General features: G+C 45.9%; 1 protein-coding gene across 3 annotated transcripts in view; it reads left to right on the forward strand.

Moving 5' to 3' along the window:
• Window positions 1-16,755, forward strand: part of SLC7A7 (solute carrier family 7 member 7) — a 31,556-nt gene that overhangs the window by 2,178 nt on the left and 12,623 nt on the right. Inside the window, exons 1-2 of one of the 3 annotated variants that reach the window (XM_036030381.1) lie at window positions 2,148-2,309; window positions 3,653-4,198. In XM_036030381.1, the coding sequence (XP_035886274.1) occupies window positions 3,700-4,198 (499 nt within the window). In that variant the 5' untranslated portion in view covers window positions 2,148-2,309; window positions 3,653-3,699. Of the gene's footprint in view, window positions 1-2,147; window positions 2,310-2,958; window positions 2,978-3,652; window positions 4,199-16,755 lie in introns of those variants that run through there. The other 2 variants (XM_036030390.1, XM_028507509.2) reach the window with 2 other exon arrangements.

Genomic DNA, 16,755 nt, shown 5'->3' on the forward strand with positions numbered 1-16,755 from the left:
GTTGGAAAAAGCAAGGTGGGGGGTCGGATTACAGCGTAAATTTATGTGCTCTCTTGAGGGTGGTCATGTATTAGAGGGAGGGCCCTGGGAAGGTGGGCATGTGACCGGACAGGCGCCTGCCGCTGAGCGGGTCTGCCTAGGCCAGCTGTAGTGTGTGGGTTCTTGACTTCATGTAGGAAAGATTTCACAGCACGAGTCCAGGTGACTCTGAGGGCACATTGATCAAAGCTGGAGACAGTAAAACGAGGGAGGGCTTAGCACAGAGGAAGCAACAGGAGAGCCTGGACTGGGCTGCCTGAGCTCACTGGGAAGTCAGAGAAAAGGGGCCTCGGGGACAGGTTTGGGGGTTATCCTGGGACAAGCTGCCTCTGCCCATTGCTCCTCTGGTTGTAGATCTTGTGGGGACCCTTACAAGTTTAGGAGATGTGTGCCTGTGGCAGAAGAAGAGAGGGAAGAAGAGGGGAAAAGGCATGGCCATAGGCTGCTCCCCAGAAGGAGAGCTACATGGAGCTGGGAGAGCTGGGTCCTTTGTCTTGAGGCTTTTATCTCTCTCTTGCGGGTGGGAATCTCAGGGGAGGTCTCAGGGAGGGTTTCAGCAGATATTCATCAGTTCTCCAGGTATGCTCTTTCAGGGTTGTGGTCTCTACTGATTGGTCAGTGCCAGGACAGGGTCATTAGTTGTTGAAGTTGATCCTGGTGTCACCCACCTGGTTTTGCAGCTTTTCTGGGCCTGGACCTGAAATACAATGGAGCCTAGATGTCATCTCTAGGGAGGCGAACTTCTGTGTCTGGCTGAGATTGCTTGGCCAGTTTGTTCAGCTGTCTGTCTCAGTTTCCCTGTTCCACTTGCCAAGGAATTTTCCCAGCTTCTTACTATCCTGTCTCAGTCATACACTAGAAGGATGGGGCATGTCAAAGGTGTGTTAACCTAGATGTACAGAAACAGTGAGCAGGGCTTGCTTAAGTCAAAGATAAGCCTTTTAGTAAAGAAGTTATATGCCTGGGGCATGACTACCCATCACAACCTGCCCAGTTAGGAATTTATAATTAGATCACCCTTCAAAGTTACTCTCCATAGCATCTATTTTTTTAGCTACAGACTTCAGACGTTTGTGAGGGTGACCTGGGAGGAACATGATGTCTGGGAAGGCTAACATCTGTATCTTTCTCTTGGTTTAAAAAAAATTTCAGGGGCTAGGATGAGAGGGAGTAGGGTAAAGACAAATACCTCTGGGATTTTTAGATCATCATTCTCTGGTTGTAGAATAGCCAAAGAGGGCTGTTTTTAAAAAGTTGTGAAAAAGAACAGATACTTGGATTTCAGAATGGATAGAATATATTTCTTTTGGTTAAAGAGACCCAAAATATCTGATTTAAGTAGACTATAAAGGTAGAATAATCTATGATTTCCAAAAAATACTCAACTTTTTCTTTCTGTTCTGTGCCTGTATGTTCAAAGTAGCTCACTGAAACCCTATTTCCCCTAATATTTTTAAGAGATTGTAGTAAACTTGTATTTGGGGAAGATGTTTGTAAGAGTTATGCTTACCCAAAGATCCTGGTATATTTTCTTAAGGATGAAAGGGCACAAGTGGGAGGGTGGGGCAGATGCAGCCAGAGGCTTGAGTATAATTTCTTGACCTTGTTTCCTTGGAAGTAGCTTGAGGCTCAGCCTTGGGGTAATGGCCTGAGTTTAGGGGCAGCCACCCCTCACTCTGTGCGGGAAAGTGTGAAGTGTTCTACTCTAGGACAGCTGATCTACTCACGAGGCACAGGGACTGCACTCACACTTCCTCTAATCTCAGTTTGAGACAAGCCTTTGTGTCACATTGTGCAACCTTTCTGGTTTGGAACGAGAGAAGTGGGCTAGGGTGGGACCCGGAGGGCTAGGAGTTAGGGCTGTGCAGTGTTTCTCAGCCAGCCCTGTCCTCATCAGGGCCAATTTGCAAGCAGACAGTTTCCTCAGGGCTTCAGAGCTGCACCCAGCTGACAGTCCTTTCTTCTGGTTCCTGTCAAAGGAGGTTCCTGAGGGAGTGACTTCTTATCATAGAAAGTGCTGAGCCCAGAGCTCCCAGTTGCCCTTTTTGCAGAGGTGAGGGACCAGTGAACCTTGGACCCAGACACAGTTGCTTAATACTCCTCTCCCCCGCCCTCAGCCCTCCTTGACTTCTTGATTTGATTTAAATCCATATGCCCTTGCCTGGCCATTCCTTTCACTGCTGGCTGAGAAGAAGGAGTGGTCAGAGCACAGCTCCCGACTTCCACTGGCATTGCTGCTGTTGCAGGAACCTGCTCACACCTTTGGCCAGGTAGTGAGTGCTTCCCTCTCTCTCCTTCAGCCCACCCTCTCGCATGACCCCACCCCTCTTTGCTGCTGTGCAGTGTCCACTTCATCTCCCCAGTGCCCTAGCCCTAGTACCTCCCTACTTGCTCGGCCAGCCTTGCACGTTTTTCTCTCAGCTGTCTCCTGCTTTGCGGGGGCCAGCATCAGCTGCCCCACTTCAGTTTTTTCTTGGCTTTGGCTTTCAGTGCTGCATCTCCAGCTGCAGCTCCTGTGTGGGGATCGGTCATCAGCTGACTCTAGTCATTTCTACCTTGGGCTGTACATTGGGATCATCCTTCCCTCATTCATACTGTTTGGGTGATGCAGCTATGCTGATGTGAGGGATTTGACGGCAGGGGATCTGGCATACTAGGGACTGGGAGAGGTCTCTTGGAAAAGAAAAGCAAAGAAAAGAGGACAACAGCCTGTCTTCCTTCAGGATGGGGTGAGGTCATTGGGGCTCTGCTAGGGTTGAGCACTTCATGTAAGCGTAAGCAGGGTGATGGTTGTGGGTTTCCAGCAAGAAATCACTGACGCCTTTAGGTTTGCCAGAGATAGAACCCTTGGGCGAAAAGAGCAGTGTTGTGAGGAGAGCCCACAGATTATGTGCTTGCAAGGTTGGTTCCTCAGGTGGCATCTCAGTACAGGTGACAGGTGAACCTGAATTGGAGGGAAGACAGACTTATTATTTTTTATCCTTATCTGAGGACATGCTTATTGATTTTAGAGAGAGGGGAAGGGAGGTGGAGAGAGAGGGAAAGAAACACTGATGTGAGAGAGAAACATCAATTGGCTGCTTCTCCTATGCTCCCCAACTGGGAATTGAATCCACAACCTAGGCATGTACACTGACTGGGAATTGCACCTATGACCTTTTGGGTTATGGGACAACACACCAACCAACTGAGCCACACTGGCCAGAGCCAGAACTTTTTGGGGTAAGGCTGAAAAATGCTGGCTCAAATTATTTTGGTTACATCTGGGAACTGCCAGATGACTGCCCTAATTCCTGTCCCTTATCACAGCAGGCTCAGGTAGAACCAGGTTTCAGTTTTTAATTTTGTAAATCACATAGGCAGCACCAGTCTCAGCACGGTGAGGGACAGATGCTTCCTGTCTGGGGAATGAATGCCTTTCCTTAAAAATTCAGGTTGGGGTTGTTTTGATGAGCCGGAGCCAGCAGAAGAAAAGGTGAATGGGAGGCGGGGGGCAAGAGAGAGGTCTCAGCTGTGGTGGGCAGGGCGGGTTGCCCATACTGGTCCCTATGGGGGAGTGTACTATGGTACTGCCCAGTATCTGATATATATTATCTTCATCATTCTTCCTTAGAGGGCAATGCCAGGAAGCTGGTGAAGTCTTTCTTTTTCTCCTCCACCATGGTTGACGGCGTTAAGTATGAAGTGGCCTCCCAGCACATGGGGGAGGCCTCCCCTTTGGCAGGGGAGGCCTGCCCAGGGCCCGAGCAGGTGAAGCTGAAGAAGGAGATCTCGCTGCTGAATGGCGTGTGCCTGATTGTGGGGAACATGATTGGCTCCGGCATCTTTGTGTCCCCCAAGGGTGTTCTCATGTACAGTGCCTCCTTTGGCCTCTCCCTGGTCATCTGGGCTGTTGGGGGCCTCTTCTCCGTCTTTGGGGCCCTTTGTTATGCGGAACTGGGCACCACCATTAAGAAGTCTGGGGCCAGCTATGCCTACATCCTCGAGGCCTTTGGGGGACTGCTTGCCTTCATCCGACTCTGGACCTCTCTCCTCATCATTGAGCCTACCAGCCAGGCCATCATCGCCATCACCTTTGCCAACTACATGGTGCAGCCCATCTTCCCGAGCTGTTTCGCCCCCTATGCTGCTGGCCGCCTGCTGGCTGCTGCCTGCATCTGTAAGTGGGGCTGGGGCCGGAGGTGCTGAGTGGAGCGCCAGGGCGGGGTCTGGATGTGAGTCTAGTTGGCTGTTAAGAAGTAGGTGGAAGGAAATGCATGACCCTACAAATGCTTTTATTTTATTAAAAATTAATGTATGCTTTGTGTGAAAATTTGAACAGTACCAAAGTATAAAAAACCTACCGATTTACCTTTCACCCAACCTCCCATAGTAAGCATCATTAGCAGTCCATGTGCCCTTTGTCCTTTTCTTTTTGCTCCTTCAAGGGATGTAGTTTTGTTCTATGGTTTACAAAAATGGGATCATATTCATATATAATGCTACAGTTTGCTTTTCCCCAGGACTTATCAGTGACATTCTTTTCTATTTACAGATCTATGTTTTAATTTAATTTAATTTAATTTTAGTTTAGTTTTATTTTATTTTATTTTTTAGAGAGAGGGTAAGGGAGCGAGAAAAACAGGGAGAGAAACATTGATGTGAGAGGGAAACATCAGTGTTAGAGAGGAACACCAATTGGTTGCCTTTTTGTACGTGCCCCAGGGGACTGAACCCAAAAGCTAGGCATGTGCCTTGAGTGGGAATTGAACCCATGACCTTTTGGTTTGCAGGACAACACTCAACCAACTGAACCACACTGGGCAGGGCTTGGCTAGATTCTTAACACTGTTATAGATGATCTGGTAGGTTGACTTACTGGTGAAACTAACTGGGGTCCCCTCAGATGTAGGTATAGTCACATATTTTGTGTAAGGCAAGGTTTATTCCATCTAAGTAAAATTTCTAAGATGGATGCATCCCTTTAAATGCCAGAATTCTCTCATTTCAACCATCTTTGTTGAAATCTCTTTAAAAGCAATGCTATTTCTACTTGCCTTAATAGCTTGACATTTCTTTTGGTGACCTGGGGTTACCACTGCACATCTTGACTCTTGTATGATTATGGGGCCTTCCCAGGCCAGCGGGGTGGGCATGAATGTTGGCTTCCCCAGTGGCCTCAGACTGTTGGCCTGACTTCAGTGCATCAGGTTTTATTGTTTTCTGGTTTTGGTCCGTGTCATCTCTGACAGCTGTCATTCCTTGATTCTGGCACTGTGCCCATCTCCATCAGTCACCCTTTTTTAATTTGCTGCTTTTAATTTGGGAATAGAGACGGACTCAAACTCTTGTATATCCATGTACACATAAATGCACATGTACTCTTGTATGAATACATGCAAAGTAGCTACAATTATGATTAGTTTGCAGAGCTCCCCAGTGAATAGAATACAGAGTTTTGTGCTGCATGGATTCATGGCATATATTTGAGACAACTCTGGTAGAGTGAAAAGTGCCCCAGATTTGTGTTTGAGGTAGGACTCAGTAACTCCATGGCCTTTGGCAAGGTGCAGTGACTATTTACTTCCAGGTTACTGCAAGAATGAAATCAGATTCAGTGAAAACCATAAATGTACCATATTAATAATTATATATTTAAAATTACTAGATCTCTTCACTGCTTATAGAACTTTTTTCTATCTCTAATAACTTCAGAGGCACATGGAGATCTGGGAGAAGGTTCTGAAGGACAATGAAGATTGTAAGAATTTAGGGACATATGATTCATTCATGAGTTCCTTCCTTCAGTTATTATTTAATGAGCACCCAGGACAAGTCAGATGTTGAGACCTCTGAGGACACTCTGCTCATATACAACCTGCAGTAATATCTCTGTTTAACCATAACCATTCAAGGAGAAAACCAAGAAGTATCCCAGGAGGGAGACATACACAGTAACAAATAATTGTTATGCAAGATAATAGGTGTGGTGATGAAGGCACTATAGGAGCAAGTGGGACAACTTTCTTTTTATGGGGAGGAGAGCTCAGGAAGATGTCACAGACATCACAGTGTCTCAACTGAATTTTGAAAAGACATGTAGCTCTGTTCTAGGACATTCTCATGGGGGTGACTGCATGTAATAATGTGTGGAGATGCAAAAAGGTAGACTGTTCAGAGGATTACAGGTAGTTGGTGGAGCTGGAATGTGGAATAAGAGACAGGGAAGAAGGTAGAGACTGGAAATATGGCCCAGGGTTGGCTCAAGGAGGGTTTTATATGGTACCTAAGCAGGCTAGACTTTATTTTGAAAATAGTGGGGAGCTATTGATTTTAATTGGGGAAGTAAAATCAGATTTGCTTGGAAGAACTCCCTTGGACATGTGGAGAGTGTTTTTGAAAAGGGGCAGAAGGTAGGGAGACAGGTTTAGGGAGCTAAAACCTGAGTCCATACGAAGTGTGGTGAAGGCCTGCCCTCTGGGTGGCCTTTGGAAGTGAGATGAGGGGGTTGATGCTGAAATAGTTATAAGATGGGATTTCCAGGACTTCTGGCTGTGGGGCTGTGTGGGACCTCCCTGAGGTGATACTAAGGATTGAAGCTTGGACAGATGGGAGGTGATAGGGTCACCATCTGGAATAGGGAAGGTGGTGATGGGGTGGAGGGGGCATCTGGGGCTTTGCTGGGCCGCTCGTGTGGCTCCTCCACGGGCAGTGCCTTCCTCAGGTCATCATCACCCAGAGTGGATCATTTTCTCATCAACTGAGTCTCACCGAAAAGGGAGGCTGATGTGTATAAATGACAATGTTTCTGAATGTGCATGGTGGGCAGACAGGTGTAATTTCTAAATACCAGAAGGCATGCGTTCACTTTCATGGCACCCCCTTCCTTATACTGTGGCCACTGGAAAAAAGAATGAGGGAATTGCTTGCAGGAAATGGAATGAGAATGAAGGAAGAATGTTTTGGCTCTTCAAAAATAATTTTCTGATGGTGATGGGGTCTATAAGACATGGAGCTGAAAGGTAGAGCCCCTGCTTGGTGGGAGCTCATAGTGTGGTAGAGACCCTCAAAAACAGTCAAGCATATTGTATATGGTAAGTGCTAGGAGTGGGGTGGCATGTGGCCTATTCAGGACATGATTTCTGCACTTGACACTGGAGGGGAAAAAGGAATCAGGGGTGGGTGAAACACACCCTTAGCATGACCTTCAAGGCCCACTTTGTCTGACTTCTTTGACTCACTTTAGACATCTCACCCTCACCCTCTATTCTCCAGCTACACTGTTTGTTTTGCTTTTCCTTCAACTTGCCTGGCTTGTTCCTGCCTTAGGGGTTTTGTAACCAGGAATGATTACTGAGTGTCTCTTTTGCTGGGAAGGATCTTTCCCTAGATATCCTCAGAGCTTATTACCTCACTCCATTCATATGTTTGCATACATGTTATCTTGTCAGAGACTTATCCTATTTAGAGTGAAATTTTACATAAAAAAGTGGCTGTAAGTCTTCTATCCTGTTTTTTTTTTTTTTTTTTTTTTTTTAATCATGAGAGTAGGTGTTTTGCTCACTGCTGAATCTCTGGCACTTAGAACAGTGCCTGTTTTCTGTTAGGCACTCAATAAATATCTATTGAATGAAGAAGGGGCAAGTACATTCTAGATACAGGGAAGGGCAATATAAAGGCATGAAGGTGAGAAAAAGTATGGGGTGTAGGGTGTGTAGGGAGGGTTGTGGGATGTGAGGGATTGTGGGATGTGAGGAAACAAAGGAAGCCAAGGGGCTGGAGCATGAGGCAAACCTTCCTAGGGGTTTAGATTTTATTTTAAGGCACATGAGGAGCCATTGAAGGGTTCTGAGTAGCTGGGGTTGACAGAAGAAGCAAGGCTGGAGGTGAAACACTGATTAGAAAGCCCGTTGCAGTCCAGGCAGGAAACGACAAAAGCCTGAACTAGGGCAATGGCAGTGGGGGTGCAGCTTATTTAGGAGATGATGTCTCCAGGGAAGGACAGATGGGAGAGCGATTTAAAAGGTACATACGGTCAGTACAACCAATGACATTTACTGTGATGTCTGGTATAAGAAAGAGGTAGATGACATCCAGCAGCCTGTGAGTTCTGTGCCATAGGGGCTGAGCCTGCCTTATGATCCATTGTATCCCCAACAAAGAAACAAAGGGAGGAGCTCAATACATATCCTTTGAATGAAGAAGTGAGGTTTCTGTTTTTGGGAACTGGTAGGTGCTGGCACAATTTACAAGAACGGGGAGGATGCAATCATGTTGAATTTGAGATTTATTTGTAGGGTAGTAGGCAGATGTGCCCATCTGGAGTGCAGGAAAGAGATGGGGCTGGAGACTGAGCATTCAGCAAATATTCCTGAAGCACTTGCCATTTTACTAGCACTGACTATTGTTTTTATGGGCTGTCAGTGTGTCAGTATGTACACAAGTGTATATGCTTGTGGGGGGCTAGGATAGGCAACCCGACACAAGATTACAATGGATTATGATGAGTGTTGTGATTCTTGGGTAAGGAGCTGTAGGAGGGGACCTGAACTAGTCTAGGAGTTTATAAACTCTCCATAAGGAAGTTTAACATGACACCTGAATGATGAAGGAAAATTAACCAAGAGTAGAGAGGGAAGAGGAACATCTCAGGCAGCAAGGACAGAATGTATGAAAACTTGTAGCCAAGAAAGAAGGACATCTTCAGGACACTGGAAGAGGTTCAGGGTAGGCTATAGTGTTGAGTTTAAGATTGGAACAAAATTTTCAAATGTTATTTATTGATTTTTAGAGAGGAGAAGGGAGGGAGAAAGGGAGGGAGAGAAACATTGATGTGCAAGAGATACATCGATTGGTTGACTCTTGGACGCCCCCAACTGGGGACCTGGCTGGTAACCCAGACATGTGCCCTGACTGGGAATCAAACCAGCGACCCTTCTGTTCTCAGGCTGGCTGGCAGTCAATCTACTAAGCCATACCAGCCAGGGCTAAGATAGGAAATGTTGAGAGCTGGATTGCAGAGGTAGATGGAGGTCATAGGAGAGGCTTTTCAGGGCTTTATAAACTCCTCTAGCTATTATTGCTGTGAGACAAATCATGGAAAACTTAGTGGCTTTGAACAGTAGCCAGTTTATTCTTATCTTTCATGGTTTCTGTGGCTCAGGAACTTGAGAAGGCATAAGTGGGCCAGTTCTGGCTCAGGGTCTCACGTGGCTGTTGTCACATGGTGTGGTGGCAGGAGCTGGAACTGGGGTGCTGAAGGTGGTGACTAGCTGGGCATCTTTTTCTCTTCAGGCTGTGTCAGGGCCTCTCCATATGGTCTCTCCATTGGGACTGCATTGAGCTTTTTCACAGAATGGTAGCCTCAGAGCAGTCAGACTGTTTACTTGGCAGCTGAAGGCCTCAAGAATAGGTATCCCAGCAAGCCATGTGGAAGCTGCATTGCCTTTTATGACCTAGCTTGTGAAGTCATATGGTGTCACTCCTGCTGTACTCTAGGGGTTGAAACAGTCACAGAAGATCATCCAGTTTCAAGAAGCACAGACCTTACCTTTTGATGGAGTATCAAAGTATCATTGTATGAAAAGCATGTGGGATGGGAGATATTGTTGAGACATCTTGGGGAAATATAATCTATCACAAGAACCATATTAAGGAGTTTGGTGGGCTTGTGATTTTCAACTAGTGTGCTGTGGCATGCTAGTGTGCTGCAGGGATTTTTAAAACATGTAATACCTGACTATTTAGTCCAGAGCACTGACCTCTTTTACCATAGATTGTTAAATAACAGCAATGACAACAACAAAAAAATGACAGCAGCCAACACAACAGTAGCCATCTGGAGTGAATTAATCAAAATTATACCTATTTTTTGTCACGTCGGCAAAAAATACATTTTTTGGTGTGCCACATAGTTTTAGTACTTAGTTTATGTGTGCCATGGGATTAAAAAAAGTTCAAAAATCACTGTCCTAAGGCAATGAGAAACCTCTTCAGGCATTTGAAGCAGGAGAGTGACATTTGTGACTTAGATTCTAGAATTTGTGGATTTTTAAAAAGATTACTCGTAGTGGTTTGCAGGACTGAAAGCAGGAAACCAGCTATGAAGCAGTTGCCATGATCCCAGTAAGTGATGACGGTGTCTCGGACTAGAGGCATATCTGGGGGATGAAGAAACAGGTTAAGACTTGGATCCTGACTGGATAAGGGCAGAGGTTGCTGATGATGATAAGGTGCCGAGGTTTCTGGGGTGGGCAACTAGGCGGATAGTTATGCCAGTTATTGAAAAGGGAAACACTGGAGGAGCAGTAGGTTGGGAAGAAATTGATGGGATCAGTTGTGGATAGATTGAGTTTGTACCTGGTGATGTCCAGTAGGTAGGTGGTTGGATATTCATATGTATCTGGAATCATGACACTTGTGCTGGTGATGTACTTTTGGGAATCTTCAGTATATAGATAACAGTTGAAATCACAGTAGCAGATGAGGTGATCTTGGGACGGGATGTAGAAAGAGAGGAGAGAAGGGCTTAGGACAGTGTTCTGAAGATACCAACATGAAGGGATAAATATGCTGCAAAAAGGTGGAGAAGAGCATCTAGAGAGAGGTGGAAAATATGAGTGGAAGAGGGCAATTTGAGAAGGAGTCAGTGGTCAACAGTGTCCAGTCTGTTAAAAGGTCAGGCTAGATAAGGAGTGGAGTTGCTTGGATTTATCAACATGGAGGTCACTGGTGACTTCGGAGAGGGGAATTTCAGGGCATTGTGGGTGGAGTCGGATTTCAGAGTTTATTCATCCAGTGAAACCTTAATGTCTGCTATGTGCCTAGTTCTGGGTAGGCCCTGGGGATACAAGGATGACTCTTACTCTGAAGTTCACAGTCAATGGGAGAGACAGGTATGTAAATCATTCTAGTGCCCTGTAGGTTAAATGCAGGGCAGGAAGGAGCCCAGAGGAGGGTCCACACAGCCAACATCATTTGGAGTTGGCAAGTAGGAGGTAAAGGGAAACTGTCAGTCTTTTCAATGGAGTGGTGGAGTGGATGTCAGACACGGGAAGGGCAGGGAGTGTAGCTTAGATATACTTTCCAGAAGACTGACAGTGAAGACAAGGAGGGTGGTCATTAGAGGGAGGGGCTGAGGTCAGGGGAGGAGTTTATGGGAAAGACTTAAGCCTGCTTTAGCTGGGCTTGGGGGTCTATTTCTGGAAAAGCTGGATGAAATATCCTTATTCTACAATAAGGTCTTCTCCATGGTTGGAATGCTGGGGGAGGGGGGGTGCCCTGAGCCAGCATTTCTCTCCCCGGAACAGTGCAGAGGACACCCTCATCCCTTTGGGAGGCAGCAATCCTGGGGTTAAGAGCATGGAATCAGGCAGAGTGAACTTATTAGCCTCAGTTTCTTCATCTCTAGAATGTGGTCTCTGTCTCATAGAGGTATGATCTATAATTCCTGCCATACTTTCATCCTTTTCTATTCAAACGATGACAATTTCAAGAGAGCAGATAAAGGTTTCTGCTTCTGTCGGAGTGGCTCGCTGTCCCTCTATAGGCATAACCTTCCTTTGGGACTGCTGTGACTTACAGCCAGCATTACTGATATTTCTTGAAATCATTTACCAATTATTGCTTAGGGCAGCGATTTCCAACCTTTTTCATCTAATGGAACATGTAAACTAATTACTAAAATTCTGCAGCACACCAGAAGATACATTTTTTGCCAATCTGACAAAAAATTGATGTGATTTTGATTCATTCACACCTGGCGGCTGTTGTTGTGATGGCTGTTGTCATGTTTTAATTTGACAACGTAAGGGAAAAGAGGTCAGTGCCCCTGACTAAATAGTCAGATACTGCATGTTCTAAAAATTCTTGGGTACACTGGTTGAAAATTGCTGGTTGAGGTAAATTTTTTTGTATGCGTGGGTGACTTCACTCACTGCTGATTTCATTGTCAGGGTAATATACATGTTGCCCTCTCTGCTGGGAATTCTTCTTCCTCTCCCCCAACCCCAGCACCAGCCTCTATATACTCAGGCCAGATAACAGCGGTCCTGGTACCCATCAGCACCCCCTTCGCTGCCCCAGACTGGATGGGTTACCTCGTAGTGACTTTCACACTTTCGCTCCTGTAATTGTCCACGTTCACTTTTCTGTGAAGGCTGGGGCCTGGGTCTTAATCACAGAGCCTGTGCAGGGCGTGGAACACAGTCGGTGCTCAATATATGCTTGTTGTGTGGATGATGATTGGATGGATGGATAATCGATTAATTCTGAGCTCGGAAAAAACTTGCTGTCCTGTCCAGGGTACTATAAATGGTCGTTCTTCCCAACCAGAGAGGTGTGCAGATGGCCCTTCCTGAGGCTGATGATTCTGATTTTCCAGAGGTCTTCAAGATTGCTCTAGCTCTCTGCAGCCAGAGCTCCATTACCCCAGGGGAGACAATGCCACTCCCAGTCTCACATCCTTGAATCCAAATAGGAAGGCACATGGGGTGGTGGAATGTATACCAGCTTTGTAGCTGGCCCAGGTGATTTCAGTTTTCTCAATTATAAGATAAAGATAACATACCTACTTTAAAAAAAAATGATTTGAGTGAGAGAGAGAGGAAGGTGGGGAGGGAGGGAGGGAGGGAGAGATTAGACAGATATGGATTTGTTTTTCTACTTTGATGCATCGATGGGTTGCTTCTTGTATGTGCCTTGACCAAAGATTGAACCTACAACCTTGGCATATTGGGATGACACTTTGATGCTTTAGCCCACTGTGCTACCCAGCCAGGGTTATACCTACTTTTAATTTTACAGTAGCTTCGGGGGCTGAGACTCTTTTTCCTCTTTGCAGGAGGTGGAACTTTTCTCTTGGCAGGGTTGGGTCTGGGTGTCCAGAAGTCCAGCTTCACCCAATGGCCCTTTCTTTGGAGCTGCCGTGCTTTGGCCCATTGTTAGCTGTGTTGGGTAATTCTGTTCCTGCATACACTTGCCCACCGTATGATCTGTTTTTTTTTTTTTTTTTTTAGTCTGTTCTTTTGCCTTTTGCTAACAGGATATTTTACCTCCTGTGTCTTCAGTCCGTCTACTATACTAGTCAGCCAGCAGCACATATTCAGGGGCCTCTGTGAACAGACAGACTACTGCAGTCTTTGTGTCCCTGACACTTGACCTTAGTGACTTGTATGTAGTAGGTGCTTCAGTAAATGTTAACTGGATGAATGAATGAACTCAAGATAAGGTTCCAGACTCAGCTTGGCTGAGAAGGGCACTGTGTGTTTTCGGCCCTCAGGGTGGTGGGGGGCTGCGGAGGGCTGCTGAGGGCTGCTGTAGGAATCAGTCCGAGGGGCGGGCACACATTTCCTACTGAGTCTGCTAAAGCTGCTTGTGGACTGTGAAGGACTTCAGATCTCTGTATATTTGTCTGAAAACTTTGGTCACATGCAGTTTTTCCTGGTATTAGAATGACTGACTTTATGAACTTGTGGCTAATGAGGTAGAACAGCCAGATACTGGGCCCCCAAACTGATTTTTGCTCTTTGAACTTTATGCTGGGAAGCTGGTTATCTCTCCTGGAGGGGTTTTCCCAAGAGCCATTTTAAGTTCATGGTGGGGAAACTTTCATTTCATGTCCCACATTCACAGCAACACACAGGCCTCAGTCAGAGCCGTGGGGTCCATGTGAACTTTGGAACAACCTTCATCAGCAGTGAGGGAGGTAGAATTCCGTGCTGCTTTGATCCTCAAGGCTCTTCGGGGGTTCACCCATGGTCTCTTCATTTATCTGTTCTTTTTCTCTCTGCTTCGGAAGAGCCTAGAGGAAGTGGGGGAAGGAGCCAGGGACAGTGAGTCCCATCCCTAGATGTACACTGAAATTACACAGGAGGTTTAAAAAATACTCACAGTGCCCTGGTCGGGTAGCTCAGTTGGTTGGAGTGCCGTCCCGTACACCCACAGGTTGCTGGTTCGATTCCTGGTTAGGCCACATGCCTGGGTTGTGGGTTCAATCCCTGGTCAGGGTGTGGTTGGGGCATCTGTGGAATAGACTGATGGGCATTTCTCTACCCTGCCCCCCCAAATCAATAAATAACACATCCTCTGGTAAGGATTAAAAAAAGCTACTCATGGCCTCTTCTTCTCCTTCCTTGTTCCCCCAACCAAATAAGTCTGTACCACTGGGTAGAAGAAGAGTGGGAATGGCTTGGAGAATGTGCATTGAAGAGGCAGAAACTTGCTGCTGAGGAGAGCTGATGGGGACTTGGGGAAGAGAGCTTCTGAGTTGTCACTGTGCTTTAGGATCACCTGGGGAGCTTTGAAAACTTACTGATGCCTTGGTTCCACCCCAGTTTCCAACTTCATTGCCTGGGTGGGGGCTGCTAAGCACTGGACTTTGTTAAAGTTTGTCAAGTGAGGCCAATGTTCAGGCAGGATAGAGAAGCGCTGAAGTAAGTGGCGGGTTTAGGGTTGTTCTGTGATTACTGAAGGCAGCACGCCCATAGCCGGCAGGTCATCGGACTTCCCTGGGAAACCCTGCCACAGACTGCCTGCATCAGGACTTCTGAGGTAGAACCCCAAAGCTGTAGGTGGTTCTGATGCTCACTCAGGCTTGGGGTCCTGTTTCTGAGGACCTGAAGTGGACCTAGCTGAGCAAACCAGAAAGGATCCAGTGAACAAGGACCAGCCAGCTTTGGGAAGGAAGGGAGCAGATGGAGGGGCTGAATACGAGACCCTCCTGGTACGCACTGCCTGCTTGCTCCCTGATGGTGCAGAACCGCGGTGACTAAAGTGCTGACTGAGTGTCAGGAGGCAGAGTACAAGGATCTGATTCAGTGACCCCTAAGGATTTGCTTGGTGTGTCTTGCCACATGCTCTCACCCATGATGCCTGAGTAAGCAAAATGCTTCTCTAGCCTGAAGAGGTAAGAGTCTGAGCACCATCTGCTCTCTGAGAGTTGTAACAGCACCTCGGAAAGGATGGGAGAAATAACACCTGAAGGAAGCCAAGAGGAGAAAGTGTATTTCACCATTTTAAGGTGTGTAGAGTTAGGCATCCCAAACAAAACAGGCAGTAGAGAAAAGGAGGAAAAACTCGAACTGTCTGGCTCAAACAGCTCTGAGGCTTGTTCAGAATGTACATCTGTCCTTCTGAGGAAACCGCAGTGGTAGAGTGTTCTGGACATAGATGGGTGTGAGCACGCCGGAGCATCCCAGTTAGGGAGCTTGGCTGCCCCCGAGTGAGGTGACTCTGAGTATATTATATGACGATCAGCCTAATGCAGAGACACGTGGTTTTTCTCGGGCAACATAGGACGAAAAGCTTGTTCACACCCGTTAAGTCCCACAGATCGCCATTTTTCTGCCAGCGCTGTGGGATGAGTGGCATCCCTGGTCAGAAGACACCTGAGATGTATTACTGATGACTTCAAAATTCAAGGCGGTGAAGTGAGTGGCAGGTGGAATTTCCATCTCACTGTCATTTGAAAGCTGTGTATGCGAAGGAAAAAAACACAGAGTATCTGGCTGTAAATGCCAGGGTACCGGAAAGACAGACTCTGGCAAGGGAAAGAGCAGATTTCCTTGGGCTAGAAGAGATGTGTTTAATAAGGCTTTAAATTGAAATTTTAAAGGAAAGGAAAAAGGCTCTGATAAGATGATAGGAAGAATAAAGATGGAAAGGTTGCTCAGTAATACACTTGGAGAAAATAGAAAAGAAGATTGGGAATGATGTTTTTGGGCTCCTATCTATAAACACTGAAGACTAAACATATTTATTTGATTTTTTATTTTTACTACAAGGAGGAAACTGTTTCATATTTGATTAGAATATGACACAAAAGAGTATATTTTGTTAAAAAATGATGGATTTGCCAAAAGACCTGAGATTAATGTAGTATAGCAGAAAGAGATGGGTTTGTATGACGACCTGCTGTAATAAGAGATGCCTGCTCCTCTGAGCAAGGTCATGTTTTGACTCTTTTGACTGTGGTGAGAGGGAAATTTCGGGATACTGAGATGCAGACCTGTCGAAGGATTTTACTTCCCAGTGAGTGTAACGAACAGTCCCACCCAGCGCCACTTCCAGCTCTGCCTGCAGGTCAGTTTCTTAGAGCTGAACGGAAGTTACAGGTATGTGCCCATCTCTTAGAAAGTACACAAGGACACAGCCTCTGTTAATCCTAGCTGCTTACCTTGGGAAGAGGAATTATTACATGGTGTAATAAGGAATTTTGGAGGTCTCTCCTAGTACTAGTGCATAGAAATAAATTCTAATCCTAAGCAAGAAGCATGGTGAAGAGAACAAGAGGATAAAAGCAAAAAGAGCCAGGAATGATGTCCCTGGGGACATAGACAGCACACTATCGGATCAGGGGGAATACTTTGCTTTCCTAATAAAGATGATAAAGTTTGTACAAAGGGAAAAATATGGTGGTGATGGAAGCCTCAAGTCCCTGAGCATCTTTTACTAAAGTCAGTTGCATTCCATTAAAAGCAGTACCTGTACACATTTTAAAAAGATGATTTATTATGGAAAATTTCAAACATATCTGAGAGTGAATAATATGATGAATTTCCAGGATTCATGAATGACAATCAGCATTGTTTTATCAACACTGCAACTACCCCACCCTCGCCCTCAGTAGAGGTTATTTAACATAACCAGGGGAAATGTAGAATCCTTGTGAGGATGTGACTATGCTTGTTCCTAGAAAAAGAAATGCTAGGTTCCACTCTGCATTTTACACTCTGAAAT

This window comes from Phyllostomus discolor, chromosome 1 (genome assembly GCF_004126475.2).
Source record: "Phyllostomus discolor isolate MPI-MPIP mPhyDis1 chromosome 1, mPhyDis1.pri.v3, whole genome shotgun sequence".
NCBI classification, from domain to species: Eukaryota; Metazoa; Chordata; class Mammalia; order Chiroptera; family Phyllostomidae; genus Phyllostomus; species Phyllostomus discolor.